Below are 24874 nucleotides of genomic sequence, written 5' to 3' on the forward strand. Positions count from 1 at the left end.
CGCACGCGTAACTCTACCGATGTGGGCTCGACCAATTAGAAGTGCATCCCAGTCATCGTTGGTAGCAAAAGAACTCAGAGCACCTCTTCGCCCTAATGAAAACACCGTAGGTCACATGGTCACTTGAATCGAGAAAGAAAACTGACTCGTTTTAGGACACGGAATCAATATCAACCCGATCTCGCGAAACCTCCTCTTCTCCGGATTCTGCTTGCTGCCAGACTCCCGAAATATACAGCCCTGACCAACTCAGTATATTTGACCCTACTTTCTCGCCTACCCAGGGCACTGATGTTGATCCACTTCAACATAGTTCCTCAGCGATCCAGGCCATGGACTCCTTTCAAAGAATAGCTAGCCTCTGCACCCAAATACCCAAACCTATGCCTGGTTCTCTAACCCCAGAAGATCAATGGTTCATTGAACAAATCGTAGTTCAAAGTGAGCAAAATATGGGTTGGGGATATTATCTGACTCTGTTTATGTATAGCGCAAAGGGTGATGAACTATTGGTATTTCAAGCTGCCAAGTGACAACAAGCAAGAACTTCAGTTATATGTTTATGATCGTTTAAACAGTACAAGGTTCAGTCGTTGGATCTTTCTCGCGGTCATGGGAACTCTCGAATCATTCCTTACGGGTGATATGTCACGTATTCCGCTCCACAAATCGATGATAGAGCATATTGAAGGGTCCTTGGGAGCTGAAATGACACTCGAGCTAGCCCCGCGCGAACTGCGCAACCTGTGGACTGATTGGATCCGTGTCCGTTTTTCTATTTTGATTCACACCTGCGTACTGATTTATCACCAGGTCTCAGTCATGGGGGGCTTATTCTCACCAATTTGAACACATACCAAACTCTTCGAAAGATTGCTCCTATATTCCTCAAGGTGGTATACTCCAACCCGGCACTTTGGCCGGCTGAACCCGACCTCACGCGTATTCCGTTGTCGGGTCTACTAACTTCTGCATCCCAAGAGCTTACATATTTTGCATTAGTCGACTGTATTTATGCCATGGTCTCCGGACTTCCTCAACAAGTCGAGTATGACACGAGGATTTATTCAAGTCTTTCATTCTCATCTTCCGACAATCTGGCGCACGGTGTTCCCCCGGAACTTCTACTTGTGCTTGCCGACATCAACTCGTGTCGCGACAAGTCCCCCCATGCCCGCCGTTGGGAGCACATAGAGCACCAACTGTTGACTTGGCAGTCCCGCCATGGTGAATATGCATTTGCAGAGTCCTGGATGACTGTCGCGTGGTATGCAGTCCAAGAGAGCTGGCGTCTTGCCCTTCTCATTTATCTTTACTTAGTGAGTTTGTATCCTAGTACTTTCAGGTGCATGAACTTAGTGGGCGATAGGCCGTGTGCGGTGCTTCGTCAGATGAGGCGCGGATACAGTCGCGAGCAAAGCAGATACTGCAAGTGGCTGGGACGGTGAAGAAACGAGGGACATCCGATGCGGATATCTCGTTTTCCAATCAATACCTAATGGTAAGCATTTCGTAATTACGTGGACCGCAGATATGCTGAGAAACAGAGAATAGGTCGGAATATGTGCACGAAACGAATCGGATCGTGAGAAAATAAGAAAAAAACTAGTATCAATCAGCGAGACCAAGCTCTGGATGATGCAGATATTCAGTTACGTCCCTATCCTTGACGACTTGTGGAATGGGGCAGCATTTGGCGGGCGTCCCGTCAAATGGAGCGATTATATCCGCTCGAAGGAAATGGTACTTCCTTTATAATATAGACTTGTCTGATTCACGGTCATATAGCTAACTTTGCGCACAAATTCCGATATATTTATTCTAACATTGCCCATGTACATTATTAGTGTGACAATACATTATTGTAAGGTGAACATTCTTAGCAAATCTCGTTCTGCAAAATCGTGCCTGGGCCACCGTATTTGCCATGGCAAGGTATTTGAGAATTCTTATTTTTATTGAGCGTTACTGCATGTTCATTAGGGTACATGAGGCTGTGTGTGTATACCTCGCCGGACCTTGGATCTCACCTCATTCTTCATCTCCCCCGCATACACAAATGCACTTTCTCGTGATACCATGACGATGATTTTGCACCTCAAAAAGCGACAGTATTGTCCACATAGCTTTATTCTAGGGAACACACACGGTTGGTCATAATTAAGCTAGAGTCACCCAGGCCCCGAGGTCATCACCATAGTGCAAATTGCATTGAAGAAGGTTCGTGTTAATAGTTTTATCTCCACTCATAGACGGAAGTTCATCATCGAGCACATGAATAAAAGGCAATTTAAAACTGACATCTTATAATTCAATGGGAAGCATCGTTTCCCGTGAAAGCACATAATCAATCCAGTAAATGGGGCGGTCATCCGCTGTTCCCCCGTACCACAGGTGCTCTAAAACTGGTATAAAGTCAGGTGCCCGTAGAATCCAAATCTTATTATTATTGCATGTCGACAGCTTTTCCCGCACTATCTTGCGATGATCTTCACTGCGTGCACATATTCCAATCTAAATTAAAAACCTTAGCTCTTTGAAATGCTCCAGGTTTATTGCTACCACTCACCATCAGGTACTGAACAAATAGGGACAACCTTGCGTTGGAAGAATCCTGTTTCTTGATTGTCCCAACAACTTGAAGTAACTGGTGGACATATGATTGTATGCGCGGGTCATGGGAAGGGGTGCCGCATACAGCCTAGGATGTGTCAGACAAGCAACCCTGCAAATACACTATATGACCTACCATGTACAGATAGATCAATAGTGCAAGTCGCCAGCTCTCTTGTACTGCGTACCAGGCCATCTTCATCCATGGTTTGGTAAACTCATACTCTGCTGGCTGGGATTGCCATGTCAATAGTCGACGTTCTATATCTTTCCAATCATGCGCGGCATGTGACATATCCCGGCAAGCATTGATATCGGCGAGAACCAGTTGAAAATCGGATGGAGAGGTGAGCGACCACTGGTGAGAAGAAGAAGCATTTGGCTGTGTAGACGGGACGATTGGTCGTGGATAGGCTGTAGTGTCATACTCGATTGCTGAGGGAGTCCAGTAGCCATTGCATAAGTGCAATCCAAGATGGCGAAATATGAAAACTCGTAGGCATCAGAGTTTAGTATGTTCGACAGGGGGACATACGCGGGGTCGCAGTCCTTTGACCAAAATTTCGGCTCAGAGAACACTGATTGCAGGAATATGGGTGTCATGTTTCGTAGCACTTGATAGGTATTTGAGGTATGGGCAATCATACTCTTCATCATTGCAACCTATATATTTCAATAAGCAAATGACTCAGTGGGGCGAAGAGATTCATAGACGTACATAGATCCATTCATTGCGCCGCTCTTGTGTCTTGCGTGGGGTAAGGTCGCATGACAATTCACGCCTCAAGCAGCCTTCAACGCGCCCAAGCCAAGTACTATGAACCGAGTGTTGTGACGCATCACCAGCGACGGAAGCTTCCATGATGCTCATACTAATGAGGGAGACCCAGCGAGTAATGGGTGAAGTTTGCAAGCGCAGAACCATGTCTGTCCGAGTACGTTTTCTTGGAAAGTTGATAGGTCTGAAATACCACTCATCCATATATCTGTCAGCTATAGGTTGAATTACATGTCAGTCGAACCCGGTCGGTTTCCTAATACAAAAAATAAGCCCGAGCTCACATCGTTCCAAAACATAATCCACAAACCACGGATAACTCAAGAATGGGCTTGTTGAATCTATGGGAGAGTAGGGTAGCTGGCCCTGAAGGTTGATTATTTTGCGAATTATCGATAACGGATTGATGGATGGGTCGGAAGTCGAGCGTGAGATCAACAGGCGAAGGTAATCCTCAATATGGTTTCCTCGCTTGTTCACGAGGGCAGAACTATTAGTATTTCCTGGTGGTCCTTTATATTCTCTTTCATTATTCATTTCTGGGGAAGCAAAAGATTCAGGAGATGAAGAGCTCGTCGTGCCCTGGTATGTGTCAAATCTCTTCCTCTATACTAGAAGGTGGAGCCATACCTCGGACCGCTCTCCAGCAAACAAGGAGTTCTCAGAGGTTTCTCTATTCGACCGACCCTTTGAGGATGTGGGCTGAGAAAAGTCTTCGCCCTGGAATCCCTCGGATGGACGTGAGCTATCCAATCGGGCATTGCGCGCCGCTCCCCTCTTGTTGTGTTCATATCCCTCACATTTAAACCGGCCTACTTCACATCTTTTGCAAACGGGTTGGCGTAGGTCACACTTCTTGTGTCTATGATAAATTATCAGTCTCACAAGCATCAGTGGGGTAAACTATCTAACCTTCGCTTGCAGGTTAAGCAGCTTGACCCTATGGGCCCGGGCCGGGATCTATATGCCATTTGTGACGCAATAGAGACAACAAGGGAAATGGATGCAGAATATCCGGTTCGACGGCAGGAATACCAGACAAGCTACGTTGGTCGTGGCACAAGATGCAACGAAGATTAGGCGCCCATAGTCTATGTTATTCGGCATTGCGAATGGCGTACGCGTTGTGGCTGCCTTCCCGGCAAACGCTGAATCTCCAATCCGACTCCGTTTATGATATGGATCGGAGTTATTTGATATTATGGTAAAGTATATCATGGCATGATTTATAAAAAAAACATTGTGACATTATGCAACTTGACGAAATAAGTAAGAACATGATTATTTGTCTATCAGCTCTGATGCCGGTCGGTTCTGTGGAATAGAAAAAGTTTTCAGCTTTCTTCCTCGGATTGGGGTGGTTGCTTCGCCTCACAAAGTAAGATGGATTAACATTGAGTTGATTTTGACTGTCTTTGAGAGCACTGGGCGCCTAAACCAAGGTTACTGGGACAACCACGACCGGTTTAGTTGTATAGTCCAGATAGTCTATCTTTCCCTATTATTTCAAGTTATACTATTTCCATACTCGTATTAAATGTCTCAGAAAAACTAGCTGTCTTACTTGCAGACGAGGGTAGTTGTTTTGTTCCTGTCGATGTCATAAATGGTAACACTGAATTGTTGTACGAATTGAACAGGCATATGAAATGTGACATGCGCCAACCAATATGTTCGAGATGTGAGAAAAGGGGAACCGAATGTCTCGGTTATGGCCATAACCAACGTGGTGTGGCGCGTTCGGCACTTCCGAAAGCGACCAAACCGAGGCCAATCTTACCAAAGGGGCAGGAGGCGGATAGGAGAATTCTAACGCAGCCTAAAGAGGTCTCTTTGATTTCTAAATCCAGTGGCGAGGAGTCTCTCTCCGATCATTTTTCGCTAAACCTGCAACTGTGCCTCGGTGTACGTGCTTCACTCAGTTCAGAGCCTCCTTAAACCAATAATGTAGCATAGGAGACGAGCGAATTTGGTTCATCCTCAATCGAAACACCCCAACTGTCTGGATTGATTTTGTTGGATACAGGAGCGGAGGACCGACGAGAAGGTTATGACATAAGTCAGCAGGTAATTCATAGTTACCCACAGCGTTCCAGCTCGTATTCCTATCAATGCATTACCGAACCATCTGCCTCGATAAACCCGTTTCTCATTGTGTCGCAACTGTTACCCTCATCCCCATCTGATCCTATAGCGGCCTACTTGGGTGCCCGCAATTTGAGCACTATGCATTATCCCTTTGTAAGTTCATCTTTCTTAAGATGCCACCGAGCTCTATTTTATCCTAGTTTGACAGTCGAACGAACAATCGGTCACGCATACTTCAAGCCAATGAAAGATCACTTGGCACAATTACGCGGCGCAATGGTCTCGCGCCTTCGGGCTTCTCCCTCCAGTCGTTGGATCATACTCATATCGATAAAGATATATGAGGATATTATTGAGGGCGATCGATCACAAACCGATATACATGTCCATTGGATTGAACGAACCGCGGCCTCCATATACCGCAGATTCGGCCAAAACCTCACTCCCCAGGAAACCAAGTATCTGCGTGCAGACTGGCTGGAGGTATGCCTTTTTCACGAGTTCTTCCCGAATGTTGGTGATGAAACTCGAATAATTAGATATCGATTATAAGCTCCATATTCGGCCGTGGTCCAAACGCATATGTAGCTCTTCGGAATGCTACACCGACATTTCTGCAAGGCGTTTATTCTCTTCCTGGCATCTGGTCAGGTGGCTCCGATCCTACTCTAATCCCATTGTTGGAGGTTATCAAATCTGAGGATTATTCACTTTCTACTTATACATTGGTCGACTGCATGTGCGCATTGTCGTTCGGACTTCCGCAACAGATTGAATATGATACGACAGCTAGAGTCCTACCAGATGACTTTCTTCCTCATGAATGGGCAACCGGTATCCCAACAGAGTTCCACCTCCTACTTGCAGACATTAATGCTTGCCGAGACAAGAGCCCTAGAGCCCGTGACTGGAGAGAAATCGAGCATATCCTGGTTCACTGGGAATCGCGGATGATACGAAACGATGAGTACTGGGAGTCATGGATGTCAGTCGCATGGCTAGCAATCCAGGAGTTGGCGACTTACACTCCTGGCATATCTCTACTTGGTGAGTCCTAGTTAAGAGGGGTACGAAATACAATTGACGAGTGAAATGCAAGGCTGTATGCGGGCTGCCTTCAGATGATGTGCAGATACAACAGTGTTCAACGCAGATACTACAGGTTGTTGGTACCGTGAAGAAACGAGAACCGTCAGATTTGGCAGTTTCGTTTTTCGTCCAGTACTTGATAGTAAGTTGTTAGACTTGCATTGCCTATTGCGATATCGATACTCAAGAGCTCAATATGTTCTAGGTTGGTATATGTGCGCGTAGGGAAAATCATCGTAGGATTACACGAAGCAAGCTTTCAGATCCGACAACAGGAGGCCTCGATTTCGTCCCAGTACTAGATCATTTGTGGCACGGTGCTGGATTGGGTGGCCACGCTATCACCTGGAGTGATTATCTTCATTCGCGGGAGACTCTGATCCCTGTTCCGATGTGATTGAATTTGTGTGATTGAGTTTCTGTGTGTTTGAAATGCTGGAATCCGCTAGTTGTCTTATCAAGAGCATTTCACAAAAAGCACTCTTGGGCAGGACTATTCATCAGGATGCCTGTGGAAACATGCATATGCTTCCATTAGAATGGACGGATAATGGGTAAATTATGGCTGATAGTTATGATCCGAGGAGAGGTGGTTTACTTTGTTGAATGGGATCTGGATGGGAGCTTGGTCAGAACTCCAGAAAGGAACATGGCCCGTAAGGGCGATGGCCTTCTCAGAAATGTGATCATATTAAAATAGGAAGGGCTACTTCACGCGAATGCACATAGTCGGCCCATTTGACTGGGCGGCCCCCAGCTGCTGCCCCGTGCCACAAATGATCTAGGACTGGGACAAAATCCGATGCTCGTATAAGCCAGAACTTGGTTCCCCTAGGAACCGATAGTGTGTCGCGTACAATCTTCCGTTGCGCCTCCCTCGATGCACAAATTCCAACCTACCCCAATCATTTAGTGCACCTGAATAGTCTGACGAATTTCAGCTTTTGCTCACCATCAGGTATTGAACAAAGAACAAAAGGTTTGCGTCTGATGAACCCCGTTTTTTGATTGTTCCGACTACTTGAAGTAGTTGTTTGATGCAAGATTGCACTCTTGTATCATCCGAGCTGACCTGGCATACAGACTGGCACGAAGTGTATCAGATAGAGTAACGTAGTAGAGTTTTGTTATTGTAATTTACCATATATAGATAAGCCAACAGCGCAAGTCGCCAGCTCTCTTCTACAGCATACCATGCAACCGTCATCCATGAATTTGTGAATACGTATTGACCTGGTCGGGACTGCCATGTCAAAAGATGCCGTTCAATGTCTCTCCAACTGCGAGCGTTAGGTGACTTGTCACGACAAGCATTGATGTCAGCAAGGACTAGCTGAAATTCCATAGGACAGATATGTGACCACTGATGTGAAGAGTTGCAAGTGGATAGAGAGTGGATTGTGGTATCATACTCGACATGTTGAGGAAGGCCAAAGGCCATTGCAGAAGTGCAATCAAGAAGTGCAAAGTGCGCAAGTTCATGGGTGTTTGAGGCCAATATAGGCGACAACGGAACAGATGCGATACTAGAGGTGCTTATCCAGAGGGTTGGATCGGAGAACACCATCTCTAGAAATACAGGTGTAACACCCCGAAGTATTAGGTATATGTCTGAACTATGGGTGGTGATTGTCTTCAAAAGCGATATCTATATGTTTGTGGTGATGGGTGGTATTGACGGGATGAATGAGACAACAACATACATGAATCCAGTCAGTATTCCTATACTGAATTTCAGATTGGTTATCATCTGAGCCCGACACATGTCTTAGTGAACCTTCAATGTGTCCGATCCAGTAATTGTGTAATTGATTCTGTGATGTATCTCCTGTTCTGAACGATTCAAGGATACCCATACCAACTAGGATAGTCCAGCAAGTTAGTTTGGAGCTTTCCAGACGTTGAATGATATCTTTCCGAAAACGCTTTCTTTGGTAGTTCACTGGTTTAAAGTACCAGTGATCGTTAGCTCTATCCGCTATCATTGGAGACAGAGGTCAACATGTGATTTGATGTAGATAATTTCAAGCTTACATTGCTCCAAGATATAGTCAATAAACCATCGACTATTAAAATGTCGTCAAGGGGTCCAAGGGCGAATATGGCAACTGAGCTGAAATTTAGCTATTTTACTAATTAATACCATTGGGCCATCCGTAACTTGGTGAGTTGAATGAGGGGCAAAAAGTCGGAGATAATCCTCGACTCGGCGTGTTTGCGAGCTTACGGTGGTGGACGTACGACCAATATTCAATCGTTCGGAAATAGAAGCTCTCCCATTGAGGTCTGGAGAAGAGGAAGGCTCAGAGAGAGAACTACGGGTTACCGTCCTGTATCTACAATACGTTAGATTTCCACCCCTTTGGTGAGTGATATCATACCTGGGACAGGTCCGCGAGTAGTGACGAAATTACAGAAAACTCTTTTTCTAGTTCAGGATTTGAGGGCAAGTACACAGGACAAGGAAATCCTGCGTTCTCCGATGTCCTGAAGGGCTGCGAAACCGCTGGTTGGGCAGTACGTGCGATTCCTCTTTGGTTGTGCCTGTATCCTAAACACTCAACCTTGCCTACTTCGCATTTCTTGCAAATGGGTTGACGCTGATCACACTTCTTGTGTCTGTCATACATGGTCAACTTTGCATCACTCACCAGGAGTGAGAATCGAACCTTTGTTTGCAGGTCAAGCAGCTTGTCCCTACAGGCCCAGGGCGATATTTTTGTAACATTCAAGTTTAAATATATACTTGTAGCAATAGTCACTGCTAGAAAGGAGAAAGGGAGTATTTTAAACGAAGATTGCTAGGTGATCGGGCGGCGTGGTAATGAGAGCATCCAAGCGCCCGGCGCAAGACACACTCCAGACGAATTCACTTTGTAACGGTGCTCGTGAAATCATGATTAGGTATTAATCAAAGCTGAATGCTACGGAAGTTCTAGAGCCGTTGCTGATAAATTATCTCATGGTCTACAGGTTGGACGAGTTCATCATACACAGAAGCTTAATAAATCGAACCCCCAATTATGCCAATCTATTCCCAACAGACTTTATTGAATACCAATAAGCATATATCGGCGACAGATGTTGAAAAACATAGCCGTCTCGGAATGACAGTCAGTAATGCACTAAATCATAATCGGGAGCACCGCTTCTCGCGAACGCATATAGTCACTCCACTTGATGGGGTTTCCATTGGCTGCAGTCCCATGCCACAAATGATCCAAGACGGGGACAAAATCTGCTGTGCGTATAAGCCAGAGCTTGCTCTCGCTGGGAGCTAACAGCTTATCCCGCGCTATCTTGCGATGTGTCTCGTTGCGCGCGCAAATCCCGACCTTCGCCAAGATTTCAGGATTTCAGTTTAACAAGTTGCCATCGGGCTTACCATCAGGTACTGAATAAAGAAGCATATATGTTTTCCAGAAGATCCTCGTTTCTTTACTGCTCCGACCACCTGAGTTATTTGTCTTATGTATAGTTGTATTCGTTGATCATTGGAGGAAACACCGCATACAGCCTAACTCGCTATGCGTCAGAATACATCTGGGACCACAGAACATATAACCTACCAAATACAAGTAGACCAAAAGTGAAAGCCTCCAGCTCTCTTGCACAGCATACCAAGTGACCGTCATCCACGACTCAGCAAATATAATCGCTCGGATGCGGCTGCCAAGTGAGTAACCAATTTTCGATTTCTTTCTTGTCCCGCGCCATGGGGAACCGATCGCGACAGGCATTAATATCAGCGAGAATCAGCTGAAACTCGGTCGGGCAGCCGTGTATCCATTGGTACAGAGAGGCGGCACTTGGTCGTTGATGCATAGTGGTGTCATAGTTAAGTTGTTGAGGAAGTCCAGAGGCCATTGCGTAAACGCAGTCAACAAGGGCAAAGTATGCAGCCTCGTGAGCCTCCGAGCATAACAAGTTTGATAACGGAATGTTGGTAAATTCAGAGTCGTCTGGCCAGAGAGTTGGATAAGAGAACATCAGCTGCAAAAACGTGGCAATGTTGTCTCGGAGTAGCCGATGAACATTCGAGCTGGGGGTGATCATCGCCTTCAGGATCGAAACCTGGGCAATGAGGATAATAAGGTACTATAGCCAACAGAAAACAAAATCACGCACATGTATCCAATCAATACGCCGATCTTGTGTTCTTCGTGGGCCAAGCTCCTGAGCCAGCTCATTCCCCAAGGAATTTTCAATGCACCCGATCCAAAAGTTGCTCGAGGTATCCTGCGACATGTCGCCCGTACGAAAAGACTCCGAGACGCACATAGCTACTAGAATGATCCAACGACTGAAGACAGAGTTCTGCAGGCGTAAGACCACATCCTTATGAGCGCGTTTCTTCGTGTAATTAAGAGGCTTGAGGTACCAACGATCCATGTGTTTATCCGCTATTGTTTTTGGCTGATTAGTTTACCGGGTTTCCATCGTCATTCAAGTCCTGGCTCACATTGCTCCAAAAGATAATCAACACACCATGTACAATTCAAAACGTCTTTAAAGGATCCAAGGATAAATAAGGTAACTGTGCTTGCAGGACGGTTATTTTGCGAAGTAATGTCGTAGGGCCGACCGGAGCCTCGTGAGTAGGTCGTGCCGCGAAAAGCCGAAGGTAATCCTCGACTTGGTATGGTTGCGAGGTTCTGGAAACGGATTTACATACGGTTTTCGGAGGTTGTTCCGAGTCGAAGTTGGAGGAAGCAGTCGACTCGGTTGATGAAACGGCCACATCCTGCAGCGCACCAACATTCTCTCCTATCAACGAGCGGAAGGAAGCAACAAGACCCGCTTCAAGGGGTAAAGAACTTCCCGATGCTCGCTTGTCGACATTAGATCCCGATAACCTCGAAGAAGAATCCCCGCCCTCAAGGACACCAGATATAGGTGAGCTCCCTGGGCCTACTTCGGTGGTGCGCACAGCGGCTCTTTTATTGTGACCGTATCCCAGACATTCGAAGCCGCCAGCTTCACACCTCTCACATACCGGTGTTGTTGATCGCATTTCTTGTGCCTTTAATAGAGCCTTAGTGGTAATGCCACTTCAGAGAATCCCCGCCCTCAAGGCACCAGATATAGGTGAGCTCCCTGGGCCTACTTCGGTGGTGCGCACAGCGGCTCTTTTATTGTGACCGTATCCCAGACATTCGAAGCCGCCAGCTTCACACCTCTCACATACCGGTTGTTGTTGATCGCATTTCTTGTGCCTTTAATAGAGCCTTAGTGGTAATGCCACTTCAGTGGGAATGAGATTCGACCTTTGTTTGCAAGTCAAAGCTTTTCCCCAAAGGACCAGGACGGTGTTTGGAAAACATTGGATTATGCTAATCAGTATGTGCTGATATTAAATTCGATAATAAACCAAGAGTAGCAAGAGTGTGACAAACGATGCTGAATGAGAATGGTGTTGCAATGTTGGATGTGTAATTACGTAATAAGCGCCCAGAGTGATCTTTAACAGTCCAGGTCAAGATTTACAGTAAACCTTCCTCTTCAACTGCTCCAGAGGGTTTTCTGTTGTTGTTTTACCGAACTCTTCGTTGGTTTCTATCTGATACTTCAAGTCCTATCGATATAACCGTCTTAACTTGCCCTACAAATATACCAATAGCCAAATTCGTAATATCAATCTATTGCGCACACTGACAGAGGCGAATAAACATATCATGGTATACATGATGAAACATTAATAATTCCACTTTGTTAAAATCAACTAATAAAAGAATCCAGCAGCATCAATGTCATAATATTGGAACCTGTCCAGCGCAAACCACCCCTAACAATAACTCGACCTGTATCCGCAAAACAAAAGCATAAAGCACCAACACATGCATCACGTCACAATCGGAAGTACAGCTTCCCGGGACCGAACATAATCGTCCCATACGACAGGCCGTCCACCAGCCAGCGCCGTTCCACAAATGTTCCAAAACAAGTGCAGAATCGGATGGCTGTACAATCCACAGCCTGACTTCGCTCGCGGATACAAGTTTGTCTTATTATCTTGCGATCCGTCTCGCTGCGCGCACATATCCCGACCTTTTTTTTTTTATTGATTTATTTGGACTTGTATGAGCTCGGTTGAAACGCATACATTGTGAGAAGGGGGGGGGTTACTTACCATCAAGTACTGATTACAAAATGAAATATTAGCATCGGACCGTCCTCGTTTCTTCACCGTTCCAGCCACTTGCATTATCTGCTTCGCCCGCGACTGTATCCGCGCCTCATCTACCACCAAGTAAAGATAATCAAAAGGGCAAGACGCCAGCTCTCTTGAACCGCATACCACGCGACCGTCATCCACGACGGCGGGCATGCGGGGACATATCGCGACACGCGTTGATATCAGCGAGCATGAGCAGAAGCTCGTTGGGAAACCCGTGCGTGATCTGGTAGCGAGACGAAGACGGGAGCGGCGAGTGGATAGTCGTGTCGTATTCAACCTGTTGTGGGAGGCCCGAGACCATGGCGTAGGTGCAGTCTATGAGTGAAAAGTAGGCGAATTGGTGGGTTGGTAGATCGAGGATGCCCGGTAGAGGTACTCGTGCCAGGTCGGAATGGGCTGGCCAGAGAGTCGGCATTGAGTATATCACTTGGAGGAATATGGGGGCGATGTTTCGAAGAGCTTGGTATGCGTTTAGGTTGTTGATGAATACAGTTTTTATGAGCGATACCTTGGTGAGGTGAGCGTAAGATCACATAATAAAACAGAAAAACGTACATGGAGCCATTCAGACCATCGCTCCTGCATTTCCCGCGGCGCTAGGTCGAGTGTGAGTTCGGCCGCCAGGGAACCTTGGATGTAGTCCATCCAGGAATTGTGGAGTTGGATATGGGACATATCGCCGGTGAGGAACGACCTGACAATGCCTATGACCGCGAGATAGATCCAACGGGTGAATTTTGTGTTGTTTAAGCGTCCGGAGACTTTGAGTTGGATCTGCTGCCTGGAATCGCACTTCTGCAAAGGTCTAAAGTACCAGTAGCCCATCGTCCCTTCGGCTACAGATTATGAAATTCATATGATATATAATATCCTTGGCCTCCACTTACTCTGTGCCACAATGTGTTGGATGAACCATTGGTCGTCGAGGAAATTAAAGGGGTCGGAGAGGGATTTAGGTAATTGAGAGTAAAGCTTGATTATCTGGCGAAAGACCGAAGCCGAGCCTCTGTGGCCTGGAGTGCCAACTGCGAGGAGCAATAGAAATTGTGATCGACTGTTCGAGTAAATGCAGAAGTACCACCAGATGTATCAACCTGGTCAAACGTGTATTTCGGGGGTCGGGTGGGGAGCGTGAGAAAGGTTCAAAGCAGCGTCCTGCAGTGGGTGAGCTATTGCCTCCCAGTCTGGGACCTCTTGGTGATTATTCCCATATGATGAACCAGTCGAGTGTTCCGTGCTACTCGCGCCATCCGAGGGCGACTGACTCGCAGCTTTAGCTGGTCTTTTGGGCAGCAGCGGACGTAGTGATCGAGCAGTAGACGGCACAACTGGACGAATATGATCATATCCCAGACACTCAAAGTCACTTGCCTCGCATCTCTCGCATATCGGTTCACGCCGGTCACATTTCTTGCGCCTACAACACTCGAACACTCTTTCAATACAGAGAGACACAGAGTACAATTGATTATCCAACCTTTGTTTACAAGTTAGGCAACTTGTTCCGGTAGGTCCTGGGCGGGATTTCCGCATATCTGGGATGGGATAATGGCAGTGGACATGGAACCTGGGCTAGTTATAACCAATAGGTTGGTACCGAGGAGTCGTAGCGTTGGTTAAGAATAGAACCCTGGGCTTGGCATCGAGTCATAAAGACGCTGCTGCTTGATGGAGTATTCGAGCCCTATAGCAGCCCTATTCCATTAGATTCACAATACAATCACTATTATTGCCAGATAACAAGCAAGATATGTGGTCGCACTCGATCCAGACCCCTTGCCGATTGAACGCAAAGGCTATCCCCGAAGAGCCCGGCCGAATTGCAAATGATCCAGCGTTTGCGGTGACCCAGCTCCGGCCGGCACCATTTAGAAGTACAACGACAGCTCTGATCACCGTTGAACTATATATTCGCCATATATATCTTCTGGGTAGTCATATGTTCTATTTGGCATGACGGAAAGACGCGTACCAGGACCAGCAGGCACCAGTTGCCTGACTTGCAAACGAAGGTAGATGGGGTAAATCATTATGCTGAATAGTAGTGTAGCTGAGTTCCCCTTGAGCCTGTAGACATAAAAGTGTGACCAACGTCGACCTACTTGTATGAGATGTGAGCAAGGCGACTTTGAATGTTTAGGATATGGTCACCACAAAAGTACTGCCCGACCGCTCCCACCGAGACAAATAAGGCCACGCCCGCCAATCACACTCGCAGCCAAGAAAAGCGAAACGAACCCCAGCCATATTCAAGCCCTTGCGAGCTAAGCCATCTATTGAGGAGACTACATCGCCGGAGAGTAGTACACAGGTACTTGTCTTGCCTTTACAGTCTCGACAATACATCATGACCATTATAGGCCACCGAATCCTCACCCAGCTCTTCCCCTCATCCTCCTCCGAGACGTCTTTTCAGTCCCAGCCAACCAGTCTCTACTCAGATCACTACACCAAGTCACTGATCACTGCGAGTTATCCCAGTCTGTCCGGCTCCAACTCTAACGGTCTATCAAATTCCCCCTATCCCCACGACAGCTATCTGCCCTCTATTCTCAAATCCCACACCTACCATCCGATCCAACCATGGCAATTCTCTCTAGTCCACAATTCGAGGACTACATTCTGCTTAATTGTAGGTCCAAGCCTTTGCTTTTCCCAACCACAACAGTGCATTCATGCTTTGCGTTCAACAGTTGGTCGAATGCTGGACCTATCATACTTTAAACCCGTCAAGGACCAGAAACAGGCCATGTTCAAAATGACAATCGCACGCCTTCGGACCTCGCCTATCACTCGATGGTTTGCCCTACTAGACACCAAGCTATGTGCGAGTGTGATCGAGGGCACGTTGCAGCCACAACTATACATCGACTGGATCAGGGATCTCGAAATTATAGTCAAAGACAAACTCGTTCAGGATTCCCCATCAAAGGAAACGCGCATCCTACTGGCTAATTGGTTATCGGTGCGTCTCCTATTCTACCACAGGACTTTATTGACGTCCAACTTGTAGGTCCTAATTATAAGGACCGTATTAGTCCCCAGCCCAATCGCAATTCAAGTCCTCCGGAACACAGCGCCCATATTCTTGCAGACCGCATACTCTTACCCGAACTATGGCCAGAAAATGCGGACTTGACTTGTATCCCACTAGTAAGCATAGCCACTTCCAAATACCACGAACTTTCCATGTTCGTAGCCATGGATTGCACATGCGCAGTAGCCTTTGGAGTCCCACAACAAGTCGAATACGACGTATCTTGCACCCCGCTCTCGAGTACACCCCATCCACACGAATGGATCCACGGCACCCCGACCGAGTTTCTCGTCCTCCTCGCCGAGATCAACGCCTCTCGAGACGGCTGCCCACGCGCTCGAGGGTGGAAAGATATCGAGCACGAGCTCGTGACCTGGATGGGCCGCCCCACCCAGCACGACGAGACGTGGGAGTCGTGGATGGTCGTTGCGTGGCTTGCTGTCCAGGAAAGCTGGAGGCTCACGCTCTTGGCGTATCTTTACCTCGTGAGTGATCTGATTGTGATTAAAGATAAATCACTGACATTGGGGTGGGGAATAATTTGTGTGGATGTCAGGCTGTGTGTGGTGCTTCCTCGGACGAGCCGCGAGTCCAGATGTGCGTCTCCCAGATTCTTCAAGTCATTGGCACTGTGAAGAAGCATGAATCGCCACACGCGAGTATTCCGTTCTTTATTCAATATCTTATAGTAAGTCTGCATAGTCAACTACATCGTTAGTGTGTTTAGCTAACGCAGGCGAGCAAGGTGGGCATATGCGCATCCCGCGAGAAACACCGATGGATTCGAAACAAAATGCTCAACAAGACCGAGACCAAGTTCTGGAAGGTTCAAGTCGAAGAGTTTGTGCCCGTATTAGAGCACCTGTGGCACGGAGCCGGATCGGGCGGACGTCCGGTCAGATGGTGTGATTATGTTTACTCTAGAGAGGTGATCCCAATCGTGTTGTGAATCGCGTCCCTCCCCCCTGTATTGGGGTTTTTTTTTTGGGTTTGTTGTAATATTATGTGCCGAGCGATTGGGTAGTTGTAGGGATTTAGTTTTGGTACGCTTGTATTGCGGGTGTATATAGCTATCATATTACTGTAGGTTGTAATTGTCTAGCGACATACACACGCTCTATACATTTGATTCAGTGCTAATGTTTGCGGTCACATTGTAAGATCAATATTCATTGTCGGATGTAAATACTAATGGCGAACTTGTCGCCGCAAACAATGTTCGTACTTACATTCGGCGATGAGTATTGGCCTTATATTGTTTAACATACCCGACACTACGCTCCATTGTGATGGTTAAAAGTAAAGTTAGCTCTAAGAGAATTTCTCCTGGGTGCTTTATGGTCACTGTGAGTGATACACGAGTAAGCAGAATAAATCAAGCAAGATTATATAGTTAGAAATCAAACACAAATAAGAGCAGAAAAGCGAGCCAGTCAACAAGACCAGTATTGCCAGGTTAGGGACCGCGCATATAACTAGACTTAATATGCTAATATTGCACACCCCCTACGCATATATCGTATTTATGACCTAACAAGCTCATGCACGAATCATAAGTACGTCTTTCCCATGAAACCTACAAGATCCGCAGGACTTATAATGGGCTAATTCTGCATACTCGCTACGGCGCTTATGGACTATGACTTTTAAATTTTTCTTCCATACGACGCAACAGGAGACTCAGAAATTCATACCTCTGACCATCCAGATAAAGCTTCTGCAGGCTCCACCCGCACTGTAACGTCTCGCACTGTATTGCGCTCACGTTTGTTGCACACGGCCCCCATCTTACCGTGGCCGTATTACTATAATCGCTCTACACGTTGGACCGGTCATCACCTACTGGAAGTCCTGGCCCGAGATCTAGCTGTACATTCATATCGAGATCACCGGATCACTATGTATGGGTCCTAATATGAGTGGTAAGTCTGCTTTGATACTACTGTATACATGTGAAGTACGAATATATGGGAGAAAGTCTAATTAAATGGGAATATATGCATAGTGAGCGCCGACGTGTGGGGGGGGGGGGCGAACTGTCACCATTCGATCCGATTCTGTGTCTAGCCTCCCCACCTCCCCAACTGGGTGTGAAAGTAATTCGACTAATTGTATTCTACGAACACGAGTCGAAAAAGGCGCGCGACCGTGACTTTGTTGTACAATATAGAGGATATTTGACCTGACTCTTGGTTAACTGATCTCCTTGGATGGATAACGAACCGTAACGGAATGTATATGATTCAAGCTACCGAGACTCTGAACTTGCGCCGCAGAACTTTGTCATAGTGTTGTGCTGAGTTATCAATGACGTCCTAACTGTAGCCTTGTCATGTTTGAACATTGCTGGCCCTGTCAATTAAACGGTTCTGGTTGACAAGAATAACAATTTTCAACCAATCGACCGATATCATACGGTTCTCTCCAACGCTGATAGTACACTTTTATTCATTCATTTCGTTAAGAGTGAGGCTCCTCCTGTAAAGCCCATACTACACCGACTCTTAGGATTTCATTTGCACAAATTTGATTCCGCGAAGTCCGAGAGACGGAACGCTGTTGTTGGCCACACCAGCAAAGCATAGCAAACGCCCAGTCCAAGTAAAGCTCGCACCCCCGGCTAACCCGGCCCCCGTTCCATACGGGCCTATTGCATATTTTAGCGTTAGTAGATTTGGAGAGCCCAGCGGCCCAATCTTGCTTACCAACTGAACGCCTTGTGCCAGTTGCTGAGTCGGTAATTTGCATCCTCAATTGGTGTATGCCTGTTGGTATATGTATTCCCGAAACCATATTGATGTATTCAGTCTCTGATTGTTGAAAATTTTAACCAATTGAATTTTTGTGTACGTCATAAATCATTAACACACCTTTCAAATTTATCTCATCAAAATTATTACTTCTATCTTGACCGTGTTGTTTCGTTTCAAGGGTGCCATTTTTCAGTCGATAAGTAACGCTACATAACGAGTTTCATGGCCTGTTATTAGTGTCTCGTTGATTGATCAGAATATATTTACTGGAGACCATCAATGCCTGCTGACCTGACAACCTTAATCGAGGCAATCGATATCGCTGAATCCAATTCAGGCCGTGCATCATTGAATGCCACTCCATCCGAGCCACCGTAGCTGTTGGATATATCATTTTTTCTTCGGCTTTGCCAGTACGCCGTCAGGGGCGATACCCTTGGTCCATGCGTCCATGTTTGCCGTCAGGAACGAAGTCGATTTTCCAATATTGCTCATGCGCCTGGCGAATGTCTAGTGTAATCGTTAATTCGACTTTAGCATGGTACCAAACGCAAGTTAAATTTAGCTGACATCTTGGCTTTTCGAATCAGTGGCAACCTTGAGCATCTCTCCCATATACTCAAACTGTTGATTGATCTGAATAATGAAATTACTATCGCGTGTCACCGAGTGCTATTTACTTTACGTTACCTGGGACCAAGAACTCGCCAGTGTGCCGAGTCGACCGGTCATATCACCTACGTTGTCGACCAGAACAGACATGGCATGACGTGTCTGTGTCAGCGCTGCTGCATCTTTCACTAGCTCATTGGCCCGTCGATCGACGGCAGCCCTTTGCGCAAGGAGATCTGAAAAAAATTCCCATTAGAATAAATGCTAATGTAAACACAGTACCTCATGCACACCTTGCTCCTCACGCTGGAGCTGAGATACTCGGTTGTTGGCCGCACTGAACACACGGTTACGTCTTCCGAAAAGCTAGAACCAAGTCAACACTGTTTCGCTAGGATAAAGAAAGTAAAATAACCAGCGTTATAACGGCCCTCACTATCCGTACGAGAAGGCACCCGGGACCGGCGGTACGGCCCATAGCACCTTGGAGTTGCGCAGACTACCTAGGCGTTATTTATGTATTACAGACCGGACCGGCGAAGGTACTTACTGCGGATCGATTGCTGTATCGAATAATTTTGAATCGAGATAATGGTGAGCACATTAGATATAAATTTAGGATACAACCATACCTCTCAATTTGAGATTGGATATTCCTTCTTTCCTGATCAATCTGCTTCACCTTCGCATTGTATGCGACCCCCTTCTCCTCGGTTTTTTCACCATACATGCTCTCGAACCATTCAATGGCGTATTTGATCTCCTTGAACTTGTCTTCAACCATCCTCGATTGTCTGACTAGTTCTTCTCCCCCGTTTTCCTTAGTGAAAAAATTAGGTTCAGCGAAAATTCATCAATATGACGGATCAACCGACCTTGACGAAGTCTGCGACCAGGTCCTTGTCTTTCTCCCAGTCGACGTTACCCTCACTGAAACGGCTTACCACCTTTTCGTTGAAGTCTTGAGGAGCATTAGTTGGCAAAACCAAGTGTGCAACGAATATATGGCATACCGAGTAAGTATTTCTTTCCCATTTCGGCAAGTTTCACAGCTTCTTCGAGTCCTTTGCGAAATTCCTAAACCAGCCAAGTACCGTATTTGATAAGGAACCTCAACGCTATTTATAGGAAAGGGCCTGGAAGTTATGGCTAACCTGGTAGGCGTCATCCCATTCTTTCTTAAACTGCCCATCGTTGGTCAAAGCAAGTTCAGCGCCGATTTCCTCAAAGTTGAAAAGGAGTCCAAGAGCATCATCGGCGATTTTCTGGGCATCTTCAGCAGGACTAGCGTCGTGTGTATGTGAATGTGGGGTCGTGCTGAGCATCTCATCGACTTTAGCTAGTACAGCTGCTTCTTCGGCTTCTACACAGCATTTGTGCATCTCCACATATGCTGCCAATTCGGGGTCTCCAACGGTAGCCATTGCGCTTAGTTACCTTGTATCGAGTGAATCAAGTGGACAAGGATGTGCGGTGGGGGTGCCTTTGAGCGAGGTAGTTATGTTAATCAATTTGTGTATCATTGTTTGGAGATTGAATACCATTTCCTTCGTCCCGGGAAAGCCACATGTTTGGTGAGAATGGCTCACTGGACGTTTATTGGCCCGTAGATCTCGCAAGGTGAGATCGTAAAATCGTTACCATATAGTTTTTGGCAGTTCTGGAAGGATTGTCGGATCCATCTGCGCTTGGAATGAATGGTAACTCACGGCGATACCGGCGGAGATTTTGGCCAAGTGGATATGGCCGTTGAAAACGCCCCAACCGCGGGCCTCGAGATCAAGGTGCCGAATAGCGAGTTTCATTTATAAGATGGATTACTCCTTTAGGAAATTCCTATAACACAAGATTGTGTTTGCTGCTACTTTCGTAACGCAGTAGATCGGTGGTTCTGTAAATAAAACTCGGCAAACTCCTGTGCGAGTTTGGGTCCCAGGCTTAGTGAATAAGTCACTGAAATGCCATATTTTCACTCCCGTTTTTTTTGTTTGGAAAATAGGCTCCGTCATGCTATGGTACTACACAAGTACAACGCGCATTCAGTATTGCACATCACTCAACCGAACCTGTCATCTAATCTTACATATGAATAGACAGCTAACGCTGTATGCATTCAGTGTTTGTTTCGAAGGATGATCGTCCAGAGGGTGGTGATCGTAATCTGTATGACGTAGCCGAGATGGGTTATCATTATAGTTGCATTTTGGGTATTTCGGCTCCCATCCGCGACAATTTGGACTAAGTGCGATAACGTACCCATCCCATGGGCCGATTTTGAGCAGATGTGGCTAGCAGTTTAGTCATAGATGTGGAGCTTTTTCTGGGGTACTGATATCGATGGAGATTGCAAGAAAGAGTGAGTACTGAGCCTGAGCCCCTCGCTCTCAAGAGCCACCCATGTATGCGGGCGCGCCTACATGGGAGGCCCCGCCGCCAGTGTCGAGTACAAACCAGTAGGCGGTGAAACGCTCGAGCTGGAGCCCCGAAGCATGAGTACGACTGACGGGCTAGGCGAGTTATCTGTGCTCGATGTCGCGGTAAAATAGAAGGTGGGTGGGAATAAAAGACGCCTGGCCCGCTGCTCGACCCGTCTGCCGGTCCAATGTCGGTCAGACGTGTGGTGGGTGTTTGCAGTTGCTCGGTGAGACGGTCAGTGATCTCGCAAGCGCCGGCTTCCTGGTTGTACGTACGGCTCGGCGGTTTACTTCGCACCACCTCATTTTGGTTAGAGCATCATTATCTGGCAAAAAATAATCACATGAAGTGCAACAGGTAGAGTCCGCTACAGGATAAACGAGGCTCCGTGACAATGGCCCGAAGGTGGCCCGAGATATCTAAATAACAACGTGAGGGACAATTATTTTGGGAGTCTCCTAAGATACAATATTTGACGAGAATAAAAATGATATCAGCGATTTTCGAAGATTGTACCAAGGATTCATGGCAAAGTGGGGGTCGTAAATCGGTCTGTAAACAAACGCAAACCCGACGGTTTAACCCCATGTTGGTAACAATGATCAACCAGCGATTTCATCTGACTATGCTCCCACATACCGTACTTAAACAAAAATCGTCGTCTTTATACTTGGACCATGATAATTGCTACATTTGATTTAGTAATTCCGGTGGGCGCTTGTGGCACTGATGTTGTACTCGCAATTAGTGCACGACCACCGGTACAGAAGGTCACTTGGCATTGAAGTCCTAGCCCTTAGCGAATTTTAATTATCCTTATTCGGCTAGTATCACCACCGCATCTAAGCCTTTATAGTTGTGGTCACTCTGTGAAATGACGCGGAAGAGCGCTCCTGGCCCCGTTGGGACTAGTTGCTTGACTTGTAAACAAAGGTAGCTTGTCGACACTTTTTGCCATTGAAGAAGAGGTTAAGCTATACATGACTACGACAGGCATAAGAAATGTGATACACGTCAACCAATTTGTTTGAGGTGTGATGAAGGCGGGTTCAAGTGCCTTGGTTATGAACACAATCGGCCCATTACTGCAAGATCGTCAAAGGCGCCCAGACTTAGATCTATCATACCAAAGAATCAAGAAGCCAAGAGCTTCTCCAACAAATCTTTACCTACGGAACTTTCATTGCAACCAAAACCAAGTAGCATGGTCAAATATTCTGAGAGGAATTCGTTACTGGATTCACAGGTATGTGCATCATCTAACACCAAGTACAGGTTAACAAATACAAACCACCCTGAGAGGTGGTAGTGCCAGGCTTTTCACTCAGCCCGCCGTCTCCACATATGTCCTACTCGGCCGCCGGGACGCATGTTAAGCGACCAGGCGATGATATCGAGGCGCTTACCACTTGCAATTATCTGAGGTTATTTGGTCCCAATAGCTACAACAGACCAGCACCCACACCGTTCTCTTACCCACCCCAGTCTTTTACCAGCTCCGCCCTATCCACATCTTCCCCATCTGATCCTACACTGACGTATCTGAGCAGTGCTGACTTCGAGGCCTATCTTATTTCTCATTGTAAGCCAGCTGTTTTATTTTATCAGGGAAAGCTCATCGTTCAATAGGGGCCACTAGTCCAGCATCTAGCTAGCCTTATCTATTTTAAGCTAGACAAGAATCAAGGGATGCAAATGTACAATAGGTTTATTTCGCGCCTTCAGAATTCTTATTCCAACCGCTGGGTCATGCTGTTATCCATAAAAATAGTGGAAGCACTCGTTAATGAGGATCAGTCACAAACCGCGCTGCATCTCCGTTGGATAGGAAATGTCCAAAGCATGATACACCGTAGGCTCATTCAAGGTGCCACCCCACAAGAAGCAGAAGTTCTGCATGGGGACTGGCTTGAGGTATGTGGCTTTTGTTTTGTTTGTTTTACTTCCAGTCATATATGACTAGTATTAAATAACTAGATCTCACTTCTCAGAACTGCATTAACCCAGAGCTCCAACGCTTATACGATACTCCGAAACGCTACGCCGACATTTCTACAGCATGCATACTCTCTCCCGAACCTTTGGTCGGTCGAATCTGATGGGACCTCAATCCCGCTCACAAATGTCATCAGTTCGAAGCACAGTGTGCTTTCCTCTTTTTCACTCATCGATTGCATATGTGCGATGGTGTTTGGGCTACCACAACAAATCGAATATGATACGAGCATTGGTATTCTACCGCGGGTCTTTCTCCTTACGAATGGGTGCACGGAACTCCAACGGAGTTCCATATCCTATTAGCAGAGATCAATGCGTGTCGGGACAAGAGTCCTAGAGTGCGTGACTGGAGAGAGATCGAGCATACCCTGATTCATTCGGAGTCCCGGATAGCACGGAACGACGACTGGGAGTCATGGATGTCAGTCGCATGGCTGGCTGTCCAGGAGAGCTGGCGCCTCGCACTCCTCGCATACCTCTACTTGGTGAGCCCGCAGTTGAAGATAATATAGCACGTGACTGAGAGATAAAATGTAAGGCTGTATGCAGGCTGCCTTCTGACGACGTGCGGATACAGAGGTGTGTGACACAGATACTACAAGTAGTCGGGACCGTGAGGAAACAAAAAGCGGCAAAGATTAGTGTTCCGTTTTTAATCCAGTATCTCATAGTAAGTTGCCAAGTCTGCATTGCTATAAACTATACTGATGCACCCTACATACAGGTTGGCATATGTGCACAAAGCGAGAAAAAGCGGGATATTACGGAATAGACTTTCGGACGCAGTTGAAACCAAGCTCTGGATGATGAGGGGCTCTGATTTTATTCCGGTACTAGATCATTTATGGCACGGTGCTGGAGCGAACGGACACCCAATTACTTGGGATGATTATATCCGCTCACGAGAAACAGTACTCCCTGTTTTAACGTGATACACATAGGGATTATCCGTAATGCCCCCCTGTTTTAGTCCATTCAAACATAAAACTGTGCATTGCAGCCCTATGTCATCTGATAGGTTATTTCGGCGGCGAAAGTGCATAAGAATGCAAGTGGGCACTGCGTCTTTGGCTGGAAATACTGAGAGACGCGTGAGAGGGGTAAATGCCCCAGTCCTCTGGAGCGAATGCATAAAAGACACCGGAGAAATGGTACTCCAGTAGTTGGATTGTGAGCTCGTATCAGTCGTAGATTTGCCCTAGTAGCTGGGCCATGACCCTTTTCAGTAACTTGATTGCGCATATACTCCAACGACTGATGAATTTACATATGTGATAATTGCTACCTTCTGAAGGCTCGGAAATCACGAGAAG

The 24874-nt window shown here is 46.6% G+C and overlaps 9 protein-coding genes across 9 annotated transcripts; 4 read left to right on the plus strand and 5 right to left on the minus strand.

Moving 5' to 3' along the window:
* Positions 1-19: 19 nt before the first annotated feature.
* RhiXN_05873 (Fungal specific transcription factor domain) lies at positions 20-1758 on the plus strand (the record flags this gene model as incomplete). The annotated part of the gene is made up of 6 exons (XM_043325689.1): positions 20-106; positions 156-441; positions 491-640; positions 814-1319; positions 1370-1501; positions 1555-1758. 6 exons carry the CDS (start codon positions 20-22, stop codon positions 1756-1758), a joined length of 1365 nt encoding a protein of 454 aa, XP_043181121.1.
* A 546-nt stretch (positions 1759-2304) lies between these two features.
* RhiXN_05874 (Fungal specific transcription factor domain) lies at positions 2305-4362 on the minus strand (the record flags this gene model as incomplete). Its single annotated transcript, XM_043325690.1, has 9 exons — positions 2305-2514; positions 2570-2701; positions 2750-2995; positions 3042-3105; positions 3149-3276; positions 3332-3606; positions 3676-3973; positions 4022-4253; positions 4304-4362. The coding sequence occupies 9 exons, from the start codon at positions 4360-4362 to the stop codon at positions 2305-2307; spliced, it is 1644 nt and encodes a 547-aa protein (XP_043181122.1).
* A 1393-nt stretch (positions 4363-5755) lies between these two features.
* On the plus strand, positions 5756-6965 carry RhiXN_05875 (Fungal Zn(2)-Cys(6) binuclear cluster domain; the record flags this gene model as incomplete). The annotated part of the gene is made up of 4 exons (XM_043325691.1): positions 5756-5962; positions 6019-6526; positions 6601-6710; positions 6774-6965. 4 exons carry the CDS (start codon positions 5756-5758, stop codon positions 6963-6965), a joined length of 1017 nt encoding a protein of 338 aa, XP_043181123.1.
* Positions 6966-7254: 289 nt separating this feature from the next.
* RhiXN_05876 (Fungal specific transcription factor domain) lies at positions 7255-8135 on the minus strand (the record flags this gene model as incomplete). Its single annotated transcript, XM_043325692.1, has 3 exons — positions 7255-7464; positions 7521-7652; positions 7710-8135. The coding sequence occupies 3 exons, from the start codon at positions 8133-8135 to the stop codon at positions 7255-7257; spliced, it is 768 nt and encodes a 255-aa protein (XP_043181124.1).
* Positions 8136-10210: 2075 nt separating this feature from the next.
* On the minus strand, positions 10211-11582 carry RhiXN_05877 (Fungal Zn(2)-Cys(6) binuclear cluster domain; the record flags this gene model as incomplete). The annotated part of the gene is made up of 3 exons (XM_043325693.1): positions 10211-10642; positions 10697-10984; positions 11244-11582. The coding sequence occupies 3 exons, from the start codon at positions 11580-11582 to the stop codon at positions 10211-10213; spliced, it is 1059 nt and encodes a 352-aa protein (XP_043181125.1).
* A 1294-nt stretch (positions 11583-12876) lies between these two features.
* On the minus strand, positions 12877-14776 carry RhiXN_05878 (Fungal Zn(2)-Cys(6) binuclear cluster domain; the record flags this gene model as incomplete). Its single annotated transcript, XM_043325694.1, has 4 exons — positions 12877-13254; positions 13302-13582; positions 13634-13771; positions 14719-14776. The coding sequence occupies 4 exons, from the start codon at positions 14774-14776 to the stop codon at positions 12877-12879; spliced, it is 855 nt and encodes a 284-aa protein (XP_043181126.1).
* A 553-nt stretch (positions 14777-15329) lies between these two features.
* Positions 15330-16732, plus strand: RhiXN_05879 (Fungal specific transcription factor domain; the record flags this gene model as incomplete). The annotated part of the gene is made up of 6 exons (XM_043325695.1): positions 15330-15378; positions 15440-15711; positions 15785-15899; positions 15946-16268; positions 16340-16471; positions 16520-16732. 6 exons carry the CDS (start codon positions 15330-15332, stop codon positions 16730-16732), a joined length of 1104 nt encoding a protein of 367 aa, XP_043181127.1.
* Positions 16733-18926: 2194 nt separating this feature from the next.
* RhiXN_05880 (uncharacterized protein) lies at positions 18927-20572 on the minus strand (the record flags this gene model as incomplete). The annotated part of the gene is made up of 10 exons (XM_043325696.1): positions 18927-19046; positions 19107-19172; positions 19227-19384; positions 19442-19514; positions 19564-19647; positions 19699-19711; positions 19781-19968; positions 20024-20109; positions 20162-20225; positions 20303-20572. 10 exons carry the CDS (start codon positions 20570-20572, stop codon positions 18927-18929), a joined length of 1122 nt encoding a protein of 373 aa, XP_043181128.1.
* Positions 20573-22907: 2335 nt separating this feature from the next.
* RhiXN_05881 (Fungal Zn(2)-Cys(6) binuclear cluster domain) lies at positions 22908-23662 on the plus strand (the record flags this gene model as incomplete). Its single annotated transcript, XM_043325697.1, has 3 exons — positions 22908-23145; positions 23335-23477; positions 23555-23662. 3 exons carry the CDS (start codon positions 22908-22910, stop codon positions 23660-23662), a joined length of 489 nt encoding a protein of 162 aa, XP_043181129.1.
* Between the last annotated feature and the right edge of the window lie 1212 nt (positions 23663-24874).

Source organism: Rhizoctonia solani, chromosome 6 (genome assembly GCF_016906535.1).
Source record: "Rhizoctonia solani chromosome 6, complete sequence".
NCBI classification, from domain to species: domain Eukaryota; kingdom Fungi; phylum Basidiomycota; class Agaricomycetes; order Cantharellales; family Ceratobasidiaceae; genus Rhizoctonia; species Rhizoctonia solani.